The 16,784-nt window shown below is 45.7% G+C and overlaps 1 protein-coding gene across 1 annotated transcript in view; it reads right to left on the bottom strand.

Annotated features, from left to right (window-relative positions):
- Positions 1-16,784, bottom strand: part of LOC144499686 (transmembrane protein 182-like) — a 75,310-nt gene that overhangs the window by 22,655 nt on the left and 35,871 nt on the right. Inside the window, exon 3 of the mRNA XM_078221958.1 lies at positions 16,192-16,288. Coding sequence (XP_078078084.1) covers positions 16,192-16,288 — 97 coding nt within the window. The remainder of the gene's footprint in view (positions 1-16,191; positions 16,289-16,784) is intronic.

The following is a 16,784-nucleotide window of genomic DNA, read 5'->3' as shown; positions in this document are numbered from 1 at the left end:
TTAAGAGTCACATATTATCCAAAATTGGGGTCAAACTCACAGGCGATTTCAAAGTAGTTTATTAAGAAGCTACAGTTTAAAAATTATGCACAAGCTAAAAAGATAGGAAAAGCAAATGGCCTGTGATCTCTGTCAGCAGTCTTCTGCTCTCCAGCTGAAGTGTTAGGAAGCTCTTCCTCCTGGACTTCCTCACTCTTCTCCAGGCTTTCTTTTTACTTCATCTGTAGAAAGCAGTTCCCCTCAATCCCAGAGCACTCTTTATATCCTTTATTTTTAGGGGCCTGTTGTTTACCCTATGTCAATCACTTGCTCGAGTAGCTCTGACCAAAGGACAGAGACTGAAGAGGATCACCTCCTCCATTCTATCATTATATGCATTTCAAATGCATATCCAAATATTTTTAAATGTGATGAGGATTTCTGCACAGAATCACACAACCAGAAAATCCCTACAATGCAGAAGGAGGTTACTTGGCCATTCGAGTCAACGCCGACTCTTTGAATGAGCACTTTACCCAAGCCCAGGCACCATCCCCTACCCAGCCCTATTCCCACAACCCTGCACACTTACCATGGCTAATCCATCTAACCCACACAGATTTGGACACGAAGGGGCAATTTAGCATAGCCAATCCATCTAATCTGCACATCTTTGGACTGTGGGAGGAAACCAAAGCATCCAGAAGAAACCCACACAGACACGGGGAGAATGTGCAAACTCCACACAGATAGTTATTCATGGTCCCTGGCACTGTGAGGCAGCAGTGCTTAACCACCGTGCCATCCACCGCCCTTTCAGGCACTGAGTTCCAGATCCCCACCATCCTCTAACGCTTCTACCAACTACTTAAAATAAATGTCCCTCTGTTGTAGGCCTCTTTAACCCAGAGCAAAAGGTAATTTCTATCAACTCTATCAAGGCCCTTATAATTTTACAGATCTCAGTTAAATCTTGCTTAAGCCTCCTCTGTTCCAAAGAAAACAACCCCAGCCTATCCAACCTTTCCTCTTTGCCACAGGTTTCCAGTTCTGGTAATATGCTCATGAATTTCCTATAAATATCTCTCATGTGATCATGTCCTTCCTGTAATGCTGTGACTGGAACTACATGTCCTTCTCAAACTATGGCCCAACAAGTGTTCCTTACAGTTCTAGCATCATCTCTCTCTTCTTACATGTTTTTTCTCAGCTAAATAAAAACATATAGTCATAGAGGTTTACAGCATGGAAAAAGGCGCTTCGGCCCAACTTGTCCATGCTGCCCTTTCTTTTTAAACCCCGAAGCTAGTTCCAATTGCCCGCATTTGGCCCATATCCCTTTATACCCATCTTACCCATGTAATTGTCTGAAGGCTTTTTAAAAGACAAAATTGTACGTGCCTCTACTATTACCTCTGGCAGCTTGTTCCTCCCTCTGTGTGAAAAAATTGTATTCAATGTTCTGACCAATTAAACCAAGCATGCTGAATGCCTTCTTCACCACTCTGTCAACCTGTGACTCCACTTTCCAGGGGCTATGAACCTGTATCCCTAGATCTCTTTGTTCTGTGACTCTCCCCAATGCCATACCATTAACTGAGTAAGTCCTGGTTCAATCTACAAAAATGCATCACTTCGCATTTATCTAAGTTAAACTCCACCTGCCATTCATCAGCCCACTGGCCCAATTGATCAAGATCCCGTTGCAATCGGAGATAACCTTCTTCACTGTCCACTATGCCACCAATCTTGGTGTCATCTGCAAACTTACTAACCATGCCTCCTATATTCTCATCCAAATCATTAATATAAATGACAAATAACAGTGGACCCAGCATCGATCCCTGAGGCACACCACTGGTCACAGGTATCCAGTTTGAAAAACAACCCTCCACAATCATCCTCTGGCTTCTGTCATCAAGCCACTTTTGTATCCATTTAGCTACCTCATCCTAGATCTTGTGAGATTTAACCTTATGCAACAACCTACCATGTGGTACCTTGTCAAAGGCCTTGCTAAAGTCCATGTAGACAACATCAACTGCACTGCCCTCATCTATCTTCTTGGTTACCCCTTTAAAAAACTCAATCAAATTTGAGAGACATGATTTCCCACTCACAAAGACATGCTAACTGTCCCTAATCAGTCCTTGCATCTCTAAATGCCTGTAGATCCTGTCTCTCAAAATACCTTCCAACAACTTCCAACAGGCTCACCGGCCTGTAGTTCCCAGGCTTTTCCCTGCAGCCCTTTTTAAACAAAGGCACAACATTTGCCACCCTCCAATCTTCAGGCAACTCATCTGTGATTATCGATGATTCAAATATCTCTGCTAGGGGACTCACAATTTCCTCCCTAGCCTCCCACAATGTCCTGGGATATACTTCATCAGGTCCTGTGGATTTATCTACCTTGATGCGCTTTAAGACTTCCAGCACCTCCTTCTCTGTAATATGTACACTCCTTAAGACATCACTATTCATTTCCTCAAGTTCCCTAACATCCATACTTTTCTCAACAGTAAATACTGATGAGAAATATTCATTTAGGATCTCACCCATCTCTTGTGGATCCACACATAGATGACCTTGTGAATCCTAAGGAGGCCCCACTCTCTCCCTAGTTACTCTTTTGCCTTTACGTATTTGTAAAAGCTCTTTGGATTCTCCTTTGCCTTATCTGCCAAAACAATCTTGTGTCCCCTTTTTGACCTCCTGATTTCTCTCTTAACTCTACTCCTACACCCCCTATACTCTTCAAGGGATTCACTTGATCCCAGTCGCCTATGCATGTCATGTGCTTCCTTCTTCTTCTTGACCAGAGCCTCAATATCCCGAGTCATCCATGGTTCCTTACTTCTACCGGCCTTGCCCTTCATCTTAAGAGGAATGTGCTTATCCAGAACTCTGGTTAACACACTTTTGAAAGCCTCCCAGTTACCAGACATCCCTTTGCCTTCCCACAGACTCCCCCAATTAACTTTTGACAGTTCCTGCCTGATACCATCGAAATTGGCCTTGCCCCAATTTAGAATTTTAAATTTTGGGCCAGACTTATCATTCTCCATAGCTATCTTAAAACTAATAGAATTATGGTCACTGGTCCCAAAGTGATCCCTCATTAACACTTCTGTCACCTGCCCTTCCTTATTTCCCAAGAGGAGGTCATGTTTTGTCCCCTCTCTAGTCAGGCCATCCACATACTGAATGAAAAATTCCTCCTGAATACACTCAACAAATTTCTCTCCATCCAACCCTCTAATAATATGACTGTCCCAGTCAATGTTGGGAAAGTAAAAATCCCCTACTATTACCACCCTATTTTTCTTGGAGCTATCTGTAATCTCCTTACATATTTGCTCCTCAATTTCCCACTGACTATTTGGGGGCCTATAGTACAACCCTATCAAAGTGATTTCCCCCTTCTTATTTCCCAGTTCTACTCATATAGACTCAGTGGCCGACCCTCGGATATATCCCCTCTCAGTACTGCCGTGATGTTTTCCCTAATCAAAAGTGCAACTCCCCCTCCTCTCTTACCTCCTGTTCTATCTTTCCTATAGCATCTGTACCCTGGAACATTGAGCTGCCAGTCCTCTCCCTTCCTTAGCCATGTTTCAGTAATTGCTATATCCCAGTCCCATGTACCCATCATGCCCTGAGTTCATCTGCCTTGCCCGTCAGGTCTCTTGCATTGAAATAAATGCAGTTTAATCTGGACTTCCCTTGCTCTCTGTCTTGCTTTTACCTGATCTGTCTGGTACTGGGATTACTCACACTGCCTTTACTACTTAGTGTGCTCTCTTTAACTTCTGTGCTGTCCTCAACCTTCACTTCTGTCTCCCTACTGCTTTGGGTCCCACCCCGCTGCCTAGTTTAAACCCTCCCGAGTGGCTCTAGCAAATCTCCCCGCCAGGATATTAGTCCCCCTCCAGTTCAGGTGTAACCCGTCCCTCTTGAAGAGGTCACCCCTTCCCCAGAAGAGATCCCAATGATCCAAAAATCTAAATCCCTGCCCCCTGCACTAGCTCTCAGGCCATGCATTCATCTGCCTAATTCTCCTATTCCTATTCTCACTAGCACGTGGCACTGGTAGTAGTCCAGAAATTACTACCTTTGAGATCCTGCACTTTAGCCTTCTGCCTAACACTTTATATTTATACTTCAGAACCTGATCCCTTTTCCTACCTATGTCATTGGTACCAATATGTACAATCACCTCTGGCTGCTCACCCTCCTCCTTAAGAATGTCCTTCAACAGCTCAGAGATGTCCTTGACCCTGGCACCAGGGAGGCAACACACCATCCTGGAATCTCGATCTCGGTCATAGAAACACCTGTCTGTGCCTCTAACTAGCAAGTTCCCTATTACTACTGCTCGCTTGCTCTTTGCCCGACCCTGCTCTACAGCAGAACCGGGTGTGGTGCCACAGGCCTGGCTGCTGCTGGTATCTCCCCCTGACAGGCTTTCCCCCTCAACAGTATCCAAAATGGTATACCTGTTTGAAAGGGGAATAGACACAGGAGACTCCTGCACTACCTGCCTGCCTCTCCTGGCGGTCACCCATCTACCTGTCTGAACCTGTGGTGTGACAACCTCCCTGTAACTAGTGTCTATCATACTCTATCACACTCCATCTACCTGTCCTGCAATGTTATGGGTCTCTGCTTGTGTTCATCAAGATCCCTCTGCTGGATTAATGAAGAATCATAACAAAAGGATCCTCTCAGCAAAGCTGATCATAAAATATTGGAACTTCACGCTCTGTTTATGTGAGAAATGTGGGTCCATATCTAGTGTCTAAAATAAAGGAACCTATAAGGGTGTGAAACCTTTCCATTGTGATGAAAAAGGCGGATGAGCCCAGAAATCCTACCACCCATTCCCAAACACAGCATTTACTATTTTTGTGGGTGCAGGACAGGAGTTGAGGTGAGCTAGATGCGTACATGATTTACAGAGGAAGCTGGCCATTTACATCCATGGCAGTCAGATTTTGGTAGGCAGGAGGGTGGAACCTGGAGTATGCACTTTAGATCAATTTAAATCTGGTTTGAATTTAGTGAATTTGTTTAGATAGCCAGAGTACCCCTTTGAATCTGGTCCATGACATCTTTGGGGCGGTAAGCTACCCTTTTGGAGGTAAAACACGCTTCGGGATTGTTAAAAGTAAGCATGACTGTGTACAAAGTCATTGGAACTGTTATAGCTGTCAAAGAACCGTCAAGCTGTCAAAGAGCTGTTAAAGCTGTCAAAAGATTTAACTCTGATGTGCTTTAAATTTTTAAAAGTCTGGTGTTCAAAAAAAAATCAGTGCTTGATAATTCATGCCATAAGATTGTAGAATATGTGCTACAATGACTGATATTACAAACTAACATTATCACAATGGGGTGCCTGCTAAGTGAACAATTTGATTGACAGCTCCAAGTAGTTTTCAAACAGAAATCTTTGTCTTCATAAGTGATTAGTTAAAGGAGTTTCGATGTACTGAATGATTTTTTTTTACTAATGAGTGTTTTTTTGTTTAAAACAGTGACATCATGATTAGACACAGAACTTTACATCGGCATGGCTCCGAATTTTTACTCACTTTAGCCACCTGTCCTTCCACCTTCAAGGCCCGGTCTACATACACACCAAGATCCCTCTGATCCTCGGTGCTTCCCAAATTCCTGCCATTCATCATGTATTTCCTTGCCTTGTTTGTCCTGCCCAAGCGCACCACCTCACACTTATCCAGATTGGATCAGCCCATCTGACCAGCCTGTCCACATCCTCCTGTAATCTAAGACTATCCTCCTCACTATTTATCACACTGCCAATTTTTGTACCATCCGCGAACTTACCGATTAACTCTCCAACTTTCAAATCTAAATCAGCAAGGGCCCCAACACTGATTCCTGCGGGACCCCAATGGATACAATCGTCCAATCAGAAAATACTCCTCGACCATCACCCTCTGCTTCATGCCACTCAGCCAATTCTAGATCCAATTTATCAAATTTAATTGGATCCAATGGGCTCTTACCTTTTCTGCCAGTCTCTCATCTGAGACCTTGTCAAAACCCTTGCTGAAGTCCAAAAAGACTACGTCAAATGCATTGATCTCATCTACATACCTGGCCATCTCCTTGAAAAATTCAACCAAGTGGATCAGACTAGATCTCCCCTTAACAAAACCATGCTGATGTTCTTGATTAATCCCTGTCTCTCAAGAGATTAATTCTGTTTCTCAAAATTGCTTCCAATAACTTCCCCGCCACTGAGGTTTGGCTGACTGGTCTGTAATTTCCTGGTTTATCCCTTCCTCCCTTCTTGAATAATGATATCACATTGGTTGTCCTCCAGTCGTCTGGCACCTCTCCCATGGCCAGAGAGGAGTTGAAAATTATTGCCAGCTATTTCCTCCTTTGCCTCACTCAACAGCCTGGGTTGCATCTCATCCGGCCCTGGAGATTTGCATTTAAGCCTGCCAGTCTACTCAGAACCTCCTCTCTGTCTATGTTAATTTCTTCAGTTGTATCACAGTCCTTCTCCCTGATTCCAACCCACATTGTAAATCCCGCTGTTTTTTTCAGCGGGAGTTTCAAAATGAATCTCCCACTCTGAGTGCATGAGCGTGAATCAAGTTAAGAATCAGTGGGTGGGCCTATTCTCGCTGGAGAGACCGGCAGCATGGTGCTAAGCGGGCCACTGTGCGTGTGCTGATCTGTCAACGCCGAGATTGGTGCATGCATAGTGGCCCCTGTCTGCCGGCCTCCAAATTGCTGGCCAGCTCAATCGCTGGCCAGCCCCGCAAACCTGCAACACCGATTGTACGACACCCCCCCCAGTGGCCCGATCTCTGGTCTCCTGGACATTTACTGGCCAGCCTCGATCCCACCCCACCCTGGTAGCCCTGATCTCTCCCCGCTCCCCCCCCCCCCCCCCGATTCCCCCTCTCACCCCACCCCACCGGCAGTCCCAAACCTCCAGTCCGGGCATTGCCACTTTGCCTCTTGGGCAGTGCCAGGGAGTCCAGGCTGGCACTGCCAAGGTGCCAATGCCCAGGGAGCACATCCCCCCAAGTGTCTGACCCTCAGGGGGGCCTTGATCACCCTCCCCCCTTTCACTCCAGCAGGGTCAAGCCACCAGCTCCCCGCAAGTGGGGAGCCAAAGTAATACCTGCTGGAGTGAACCACCACAGGGGAGAGATAGTGGCGACCCAGAGATTTCAGTCCTGGGCCCACTAATGGCATTTAAATAGGATGCAAATTAGGTGCTGCATATTTTATGCAGTTCCGCGCCGGAGCTGAAGGCACCGGAAATCCGATGCTGGGAGATGCGCTCAGGCCTGGGTGCCTAGCGGAGAGCTTGCAAAACGGCCCCTTATCGAGCTCTCAGCCTGCTGCACTAAAAAAGCAGCACTGCGGGATGGGAATCACCATCTGTCTCTCTCACTGGAGAACACTGATACAAAGTATTCATTTAGAACCCTATCTACATCCTCCGCTCCACACATATGTTACCATTGTGGACCTTAGTGAGCCCTACTCGTTCCCTAGTTATCCTTTTACCCTTAATGGGTAAAATGACATCTTCTAAGATGTTGTCCCTCCTTACACTGTAATTGGTTCACTGATCAAAATTGTTACCTCCTTCCTTGTTTTGCCTGTAGATCCTATATTCTGGAAATTTGAGCTGTCAATCCTGCCACGCTCTCAACCATGTCTCAGAGACAGCAATGACATTGTACCCCCACGTTTTAATTTGTGCCCTCAACTCATCTGCTTGTTCATCAGACTCCTTGCATTAAAATCATAGAAATCATAGAAACCCTACAGTACAGAAAGAGGCCATTCGGCCCATCGAGTCTGCACCGACCACAATCCCACCCAGGCCCTACCCCCGTATCCCCACATATTTTACCCGCTAATCCCTCTGATCTGCGCATCCCGGGACACTAAGGGGCAATTGTAGCATGGCCAATCAACCTAACCCGCACATCTTTGGACTGTGGGAGGAAACCGGAGCACCCAGAGAAAACCCACGCAGACACGAGGAGAATGTGCAAATGTGAATGTGTTTCTTTCTCTCAAAAATAAATACCATCCAAATTTGCCAAGTTCCTTTGTGCCTTAACTGGCCTATAACTTCTATGCCTTCCTGACTCACTTGCTGTCACTTCCAGATTTGGCTGTGCATTTCCCCCTGCTGAACCTTCTCTTAGGATGCTGTCCCCCTGCCAAATTAGTTCAAACCCTCCCCAACATCTGTAGCAAACCTCCCTGCAAGGTCGCTGATCATATTTCAGTTCAGGTGCAACCCGTCCACCTTGTACAGGTCCCATCGTCCCCAAAAATGGACCCAGTGTCCCAGAAATCTAAAGCCTTCCCTCCTGCACCATCTCTCCAGCCAAACATTCATCTGGACTAACTTCCTATTTCAAAACTCACGAGCACGTGGCACCGGAAGTAATCCAGAGATTACCTTCTGGGCCCTGTTTTTTACTCTACTCCCTAAATTGTACTTGCAGGACCTCATCCCTTTTTCTACCTAGATCATTGGTACCAATATGTACCACGATCTCTGTCTGTTTATCCTCCTTTCAGAATGTCCTGCAGTCATTCAGTGACATCCCTGACCCTGGCACTAGGGAGGCAACAAACCATCCTGGAATCTCTTTTGTGGCTGCAAAAATGCCTTTCTGTCCCCCTTACAATTGAATCCAAAGATGTGCGGGTTAGGTTGATTGGCTATGCTAAAATTGCCCCTTAGTGTCCTGGGATGCATAGAATAGAGGGATTAGTGGGTAAAATATATGGGGGTAGGGCCTGGGTGGGATTGTGGTCGGTGCAGACTCGATGGGCCGAATGGCCTCTTTCTGTACTGTAGGGTTTCTATGATTTCTATGATTTCTTTCTATGATTTCTATGAATCTCCACCACTATAGCCCTGTTGTTCTTCTTACTTCCTCTTGTGCAGTAGATCCGCCCATGGTGCCATGAAGTTGGCTGTTACTGCTTTCCCCTGCTCACTCTTCTGTCCCAACAGTCTCCCCCAACAGTATCCAAAATGATATATCTGTTAGAAAGGGGGATGGCCACAGAGGACTCCTACACTACCTGCCTTCCTCTACTCTGCCTGGTGGTCACCCACGCCTTTCCTGCCTATCAATCTTTACCTGTGGTGTGACCACCTCATTGAACATGCTATTCACGACTTGCTCAGCATCACAGATGCTCCACAATGAATCCATCCTCAGCTCCAGCTCTGAAATGCAGTTAGTCACAGCTTCAGTTGGACACACTTCTTGCACACGTGGGCTGCGATTTTCCCAAAAGTGCTGAATTGAAGGAAAACTGTTCTAAATCCCGACTGTTTTGTCAGTTCAGCTTCTCACCTGAATCTCCGCACTCTGTGTACTGCAGGGGGTCCCTGCAGTGCAGTATCATTAAAATTCCAGGGGGGTGGGCTGGAACTCTGCGCATGCACAGTGGCTCCGATCTGTCAGACTCCCCGTTTGTTGGCCAGCCCGATCGCTGGCCAGCCCACAACCCCCTATGTGCTGCCCCTCCAGCCCCCCCCCCCCCCCCCCTCCGGCCCAATCGCAGCCCCCACAACAATTCCTGGGCCAGCCCTGACCCCCCCAACCCAGGCCGGAGTGCCCCGATGCACAGCCCACCCCCCCCAGCAATGGCAATCCCCCCCACTGACCCCCCTAGGGTCAGACCCCCCACCCCCCGGAGGCAGCCCCCACCCCCAGGCAGACCACCACCCCCCCACCCCCCAGCCCGCCCCAATCGCTGGCCTCTCTCCATCCCAAACCGATCCTGTCTGCAGAGTGGCAGCGGGACCCCCCTACCCCCACTGATCACCCCTAGGCCCCACCCACAATAGGCCCCACCCCCTTGGCACTGCCCAATGTCTGATGGGTAGTGCCAAGGTGCCCCTGGGCATAGGTCCTTTGCCCATTGGGCAGTGCCAGGGGGTGCAAACTAGCACTGACAGGCTGCCCATGCCCTGGGGGCACCACCCCCCTGCCGCCCAACCCCCTGGGGGACCCCGATTGCCCACCCCCCCTTCATTCCGGCAGAGTCTCTGGCTAGTTCCTCGAACGTGGGGAGCTAGTCTAAACCCTGCCAGAATGAAGTACTCCTGGCGGGGTGGGAGATTCAATCGGGACCCGAAAGTTCCCGATAATCACATTTAAAACATATTTAAAATACATTTTTAAAAGATTCAAATTACTTACCTGCCTTCCCGCCGGTTTCCAGTGTGGTCTGACCGGCGACTGTTCACACATGCATTCCTGGCGCATGCGCAAATCCCTGTACAAGGCCGAAGATGCGCGTCTCCCACTGCGATCCGCCAGAAAAGTTGCGGATCGTGATGGGAGAATCACAACCATGGTTACCACGGCCAACTGAAGCTTCCACAGTTTGTTACATAGCACAGGAGGAGCATATTACAGGTGCGAGCTCCCCTGCCGTGACTGCCTTAAAGCCTCATATTTACTCCCTTCTTTTAAACAAAATGTTATAACTATATCAGATTTCTATTAACATATCTCCCTCACACTAACTTTACTTCCCTTACCCTACTTTGCTTATACCCCATATTACGTTATTATAATGACCCTAAATTTATTTGTTCTCAGTTAATCCCGTCTTTTTAAAAAAATACAGTTCCCTCCCCCTCTTCACCTAACTCACACACTTACCAAACTGCCACTCTCTTTGTTCGTTGCACTCTCTGTTACTGCAGAATATAGCCCTTACAAACTATAGACCACAAAATAAAGACCTTACAAACTGTAAGCGATAAAAGTACTAAATACTTAACCAACAGTGCATACCCAACCAGTACAGGGATCTTCTTCACCCTCGGTGCCACACACTAGTATCTACTAGTGTCTATCTGGACAGCTGTGCTGTGGGGCCCATGCAGCCACCACAACAAAGGTCCAAAATTCGACCGAGGGTGGACTGTACAGTGAGGGAGGCGAGGTAGAGTTGGGAGTGACTGTGGAAGGCAGAGGAAAGACCAAAGGGAAGGAAGTTAGACCCTGACATGGCTGCAAGAAAAACTCACACCAGGGCTTGCTGGATTTTATCATGACTGAAGTTTCACAAAATGTCACTAAAAGCAAAAGACATTCATTTTATAAATTCAAAATACATGTTTTAAATGAGAAATATTTGTTTTTCAGAGTGATATTGGGCTGCCCGCATTCTATGCCTTGAGAGCAGGGCTACTTTATATCATTCTCCCATTTGATCGTTTGGTGAAATAAAGTCACGTCTTAAAAATCAGTTCACTGCATTCCATGAGTCTCTGTATTAGCTTAAGTAGCAATACATAGCCTTGAGGGGAAATCCTCATCTACAGATAGATATTAAATCTTTTGCTGAAAGGGGATGTACAGAGACTCCAGAGGTGGAGGGTACACATCCAAGTGGGGCATGGGTCCCTCGCAGGTGATGGGCTCGGGGGAGGGTGGTTGAATTGAGGAACAGACTTCCTCTTGAGGCTACTAGACTTTTCCCTCTGGGTTGCTGACATCCTGCACGGTCTGGTGAAGTCAGGTGGGTTGGAGAGAGTGAGAGTGTGCTGGACTGACATTTAAATATGTGGATATTCAAACCTGCCTGCTGAGGGTGGGCGGATGAATCAGCTGTCGGACTGCCAGGTGACTCAAAGGGGCACATGCTTGTGCGTAATTAATGAGGTTCCAAGCACGGGATCCCGCTATTCTGGTTGGCAGGAGAGGCGCTGCTGGAGCCACCCACCACCCCACTTATTCTCAAGATGGAGAGAATTCCACCCAATGTGACCAGCCAACGTACTGAGGGTCTGTACACAATTTATGTAGATGGGTCACCCAGACCCTTGCTAAACACATTTGAAATGATCTGCAGGACGCTACAGAGAGGTGCACTTTGTTGTTGAGAGACCTGTTTCTTAACGTAGAACTATTATAATTTACCATCAGCCTCCAATGGCCACAATGAGTAAGGGAACCTTGTTCTGGGGTCTGTCCCTGCTAGAATGATAACATTTGAGTGCACCCGGTGAAATTGACACAGATCTCTTACCAAGCTGTTCAGTCAGAGACTGTTTGGCTGGATAGAACCATAGAACCATAGAACATTACAGCACAGAAACAGGCCTTTTGGCCCTTCTTGGCAGTGCAGTTCCATTTTTCTGCCTAGTCCCACCGACCTGCACCTGGACCATATCCCTCCACACCCCTCTCATCCATGTACCTGTCCAAGTTTTTCTTAAATGTTAAAAGTGAGCCACCTCATTCACCACCTCATCTGACAGCTCATTCCACACTCCCAACACTCTCTGTGAGAAGAAGCCCCCCCTAATATTCCCTTTAAACTTTTCCCCCCTCACCCTTAACCCATGTCCTCTAGTTATTTTCTCCTCAGTGGAAAAAGCCTGCTTGCATTCATTCTATCTATACCCATCATAATTTTATACACCTCTATCAAATCTCCCCTCATTCTTCTACGCTCCAGGGAATAAAGTCCTAACCTATTCAACCTTTCTCTGTAACTCAGTTTCTCAAGTCCCGGCAACATCCTTGTAAACCTTCTCTGCACTCTTTCAACCTTATTAATATCCTTCCTGTAATTAGGTGACCAAAACTGCACACAATACTCTAAATTCGGTCTCACCAATGTCTTATACAATTGGTGTATAAGACATTGAAGAATCCTGAAGAATACGTGTATTTGCTTCATGATCATAACATTCCAACTCCTATACTCAATACTTTGATTTATAAAGGCCAATGTACCAAAAGCACTCTTTACGACCCTATCTACCTGTGACAACACTTTTAGGGAATTATGTATCTGTATTCCCAGATCCCTCTGTTCTACTGCACTCTTCAGTGTCCTACAATTTACCTTGTATGTTCTACTTTGGTTTGTCCTTCCAAAGGGCAATACCTCACACTTGTCTGCATTAAACTCCATCTGCCATTTTTCAGCCCATTTTTCTAGCTGGTCCAAATCCCTCTGCAAGCTTTGAAAAACCTTCCTCACTGTCCATTACACCTCCAATCTTTGTATCATCAGCAAATTTGCTGATCCAATTTACCACATTATCATCCAGATCATTGATATAGATGACAAACACCAATGGACCCAGCACTGATCCCTGTGGCACACCACTAGTCACAGGCCTCCACTCAGATAAGCAATCCTCCACAACCACTCTCTGGCTTCTTCCATTGAGCCAATATCTAATCCAATTTACTACCTCTCCATGTATACCTAGCGACTGAACCTTCCTGACTAGCCTCCCATGCGGGACCTTGTCAAAGGCCTTACTGAAGTCCATGTAGACAACATCCACTGCCTTCCCTTCATCCACTTTCCTGGTAACCTCCTCGAAAAACTCTAATAGGTTGGTTAAACATGACCTACCACGCACAAAGCCATGTTGACTCTCCCTAATAAGTCCCTGTCTGTCCAAATATTTGTAGTCTTTTAGTACTCCTTCCAATAATTTACCTACTACTGACATCAAACTTACCGGCCTATAATTTCCCGCATTACTTTTTGAGCCTTTTTTAAACAACAGAACAACATGAGCTATCCTCCAATCATCCGGCGCCTCACCCGTGGATACCGACATTGTAAATATATCTGCCAGGGCCCCCTGCAATTTCAACACTAGTCTCGTTCAAGGTCCGAGGGAATACACGGTCCGGTCCTGGGGATTTACCTACTCTGATTTGCCTCAAGACAGCAAGCACCTCCTCCCCTTTAATCTGTATAGGTTCCATGACCTTCCTACTTGTTTGTCTTATTTCCATAGACTCCATGCCAGTTTCCTTAGTAGATACGGATGCAAAAAACCCATTTAATATCTCCCCCATTTCTTTTGGTTCCATACATAGCCGACCACTCTGATCTTCAAGAGGACCAATTTTATCCCTTACTATCCTTTTGCTCTTAATATACCTGTAGAAGCTCTTAGGATTATCCTTCACCTTGTCTGCCAAAGCAACCTCATGTCTTCTTTTAGCCCTCCTGATTTCTTTCTTAAGTAGTTTCTTGCACTTTTTATACTCCTCAAGCATCTTATTTGCTCCCTGTTGCCTATACACGTCATACATCTCTCTCTTCTTCTTTATCAGAGTTCCAATATCCCTCGAGAACCAAGGTTCCTTATTCTTATTCACTTTGCCTTTAATCCTAACAGGAACATACAAACTCTGCACTCTCAAAATTTCTCCTTTGAAGGCCTCCTACTTACCATTCACATCCTTGCCAGAGAACAGCCTGTCCCAATCCATGCTTTTTAGATCCTTTCTCATTTCTTCAAATTTGGCCTTTTTCCAGTTTAGAACCTCAACCCGAGGGCCAGATCTATCTTTATCCATGTTCAAGTTGAAACTAATGGCGTTATGATCACTGGAACCAAAGTGTTCCCCTACACACACTTCCGTCACTTGTCCTAACTCGTTTCCTAATAGGAGATCTAATATTGCATCCTGTCTAGTTGGTACCTCTATATATTGATTTAGAAAATTTTCCTGAACACATTTTACAAACTCTAACCCGTCTAGACCTTTAACAGTATGGGAGTCCCAATCTATATGTGGAAAATTAAAATCCCCTACTATCACAACTTTATGTTTCCTGCAGTTGTCTGCTATCTCTCTGCAGATTTGCTCCTCCAATTCTTGCTGACTATTGGGTGGTCGATAATACAACCCCATTAATGTGGTCATACCTTTCCTGTTTCTCAGCTCCACCCATATGGCCTCGGTAGACAAGCCCTCTAATCTGTCCTGCCTGAGCACTGCTGTAGCATTTTCCCTGACTAGCAATGCCACCCCCCCACCCTTCCTCCCTCTGTCTCTATCACGTCTGAAACATCGGAACCCTGGAACATTGAGCTGCCAGTCCTGCCCCTCCTGTAGCCAAGTTTCACTAATGGATATAATGTCATAATTCCATGTGTCAATCCACGCCCTCAGCTCATCTGCCTTCCCCACAATACTCCTGGCATTGAAATAGACACACCTCAGAAGGTTATTACCACCACACACAACCCTTCTATTTGTGCATTTGCATCAACTATTAACATCATTTATTTTCACCCCCGCTCCACTATCTGCTCTGGCACTCTGGTTCCCATCCCCCTGCAAATCTAGTTTAAACCCTCCCCAATAACACTAGCAAACCTCCCTGCAAGTATATTGGTCCCCTTGTAGTTCAGGTGTAACCCATCTCTCTTGTACAGGTCCCACCTGCCCCAGAAGAGGTCCCAATGATCTAGAAATCTGAAACCCTGCCCCCTACACCAGTCCCTCAGCCACGTGTTCATCTGCCCGAGCATCCTACTCTTACCCTCACTGGCACGTGGCACAGGTAGCAATCCTGAGATTACTAACCTCGGGGTCCTGCTTTTTAACTTCCTACCAAGCTCTCTATACTCACTCTTTAGGACCTCCTCACTCTTCCTTCCTACGTCATTGGTATCAATGTGTACCACGACATCTGGCTGATCACCCTCCCACTTCAGAATGCTGTGCACCCGATCAGAGACATTCCTGATGCTGGATCTCTAACATTGCCTCTGAAAGCACTTATTCTCACAGCAAGGTGGGAAATCAAGTGTGACAGCATGCCATTCTGATGGAATAGGAAGGATCAGTTGAAATACTAGAAAACAAAAGAAGTTTTTCGGCTTCTTTCCAACAAGTGGATTAAAAGGTGGAGAGAGATTTGTTCAGGATTTATGAGAGCACATTATGCAGAATTCACAATGTATTCTTCTAAAATCCTAATGAAGTGGGAGGGTAAAAGGCAGAAGAGTCACCCTCTAGAATTTGCTGGTTTTGGGTAAATGGGGCAGAATTCCTGCAGACCCAGGTTCCATACACAATGCAAATTGATGCCATCCAGTTGTACCCGAGGACCAATTGGCATTTCAGGACAAGTGTCCAGCAGTGGACCAATATCAAAATGATGACAACACTATGTGAGTAAACAATGGCTTTTCACTTGCTTTTGCCTGAGTTACCAGCCTCTGTACTGCCCAGCACTTCATATGTTATATGCTGGAAACGCAATTGAAATATTTAAATATCACAAACTCCTATAACAGGTGAGGTGACTTCATGCAAATGGAAATACAGAAGCTGGCTTAACAACTGGAAGAGATATCATCGCATCAAAAGTCATGTTACCACTCACAGAAAATAAATTTTGAGATTGTATCTTCTACCCATTGGTCTGTGAACCAGCATCTCCAGAAGAAACCCTCATGATGGTAAGTCACACTCCATTGTGTCTGTAAAACCACCCCAAAAAAACACATTAGTACACAGAGATACAACATAAATTCACCAAAATAATATTTCATATGAATGATTTTACTCATTATAATTAATTTATTTGTAGTCTTCTTTGTTTTTTTTAAACTTAACACTATAATTGTAAATTTTGGGTTGATGTGCTGTATATTACAAAGTGAATTAATAGTCAATAGATGGAGATATTTTATGGAGATATTTTTCCCACCCGGAGCTCATTTGGTGCATTGAGAATTTTTTACTCATGCCTTAGGAGTAATAATCACATTGAATGTTCCTGGGCTCGCATCATCTTATAGCCAACCTCTTCCTGAAGGAAATAGCCAAAACATTCAATTGGACATTTAGTAATCCAAGCATTTTAGCTGCAATCATAGTCACAATGGAACTAGTTAAACTATTCACAAGCTATAACCCAGACTGAACATTTGGGCATCACTATATGTCCTCTTCAAACTTCCAATATCATAAAAT

This window comes from Mustelus asterias, chromosome 10 (genome assembly GCF_964213995.1).
Source record: "Mustelus asterias chromosome 10, sMusAst1.hap1.1, whole genome shotgun sequence".
Taxonomy (NCBI): Eukaryota; Metazoa; Chordata; class Chondrichthyes; order Carcharhiniformes; family Triakidae; genus Mustelus; species Mustelus asterias.
This window is presented reverse-complemented; position numbering and strand designations above follow the sequence as displayed.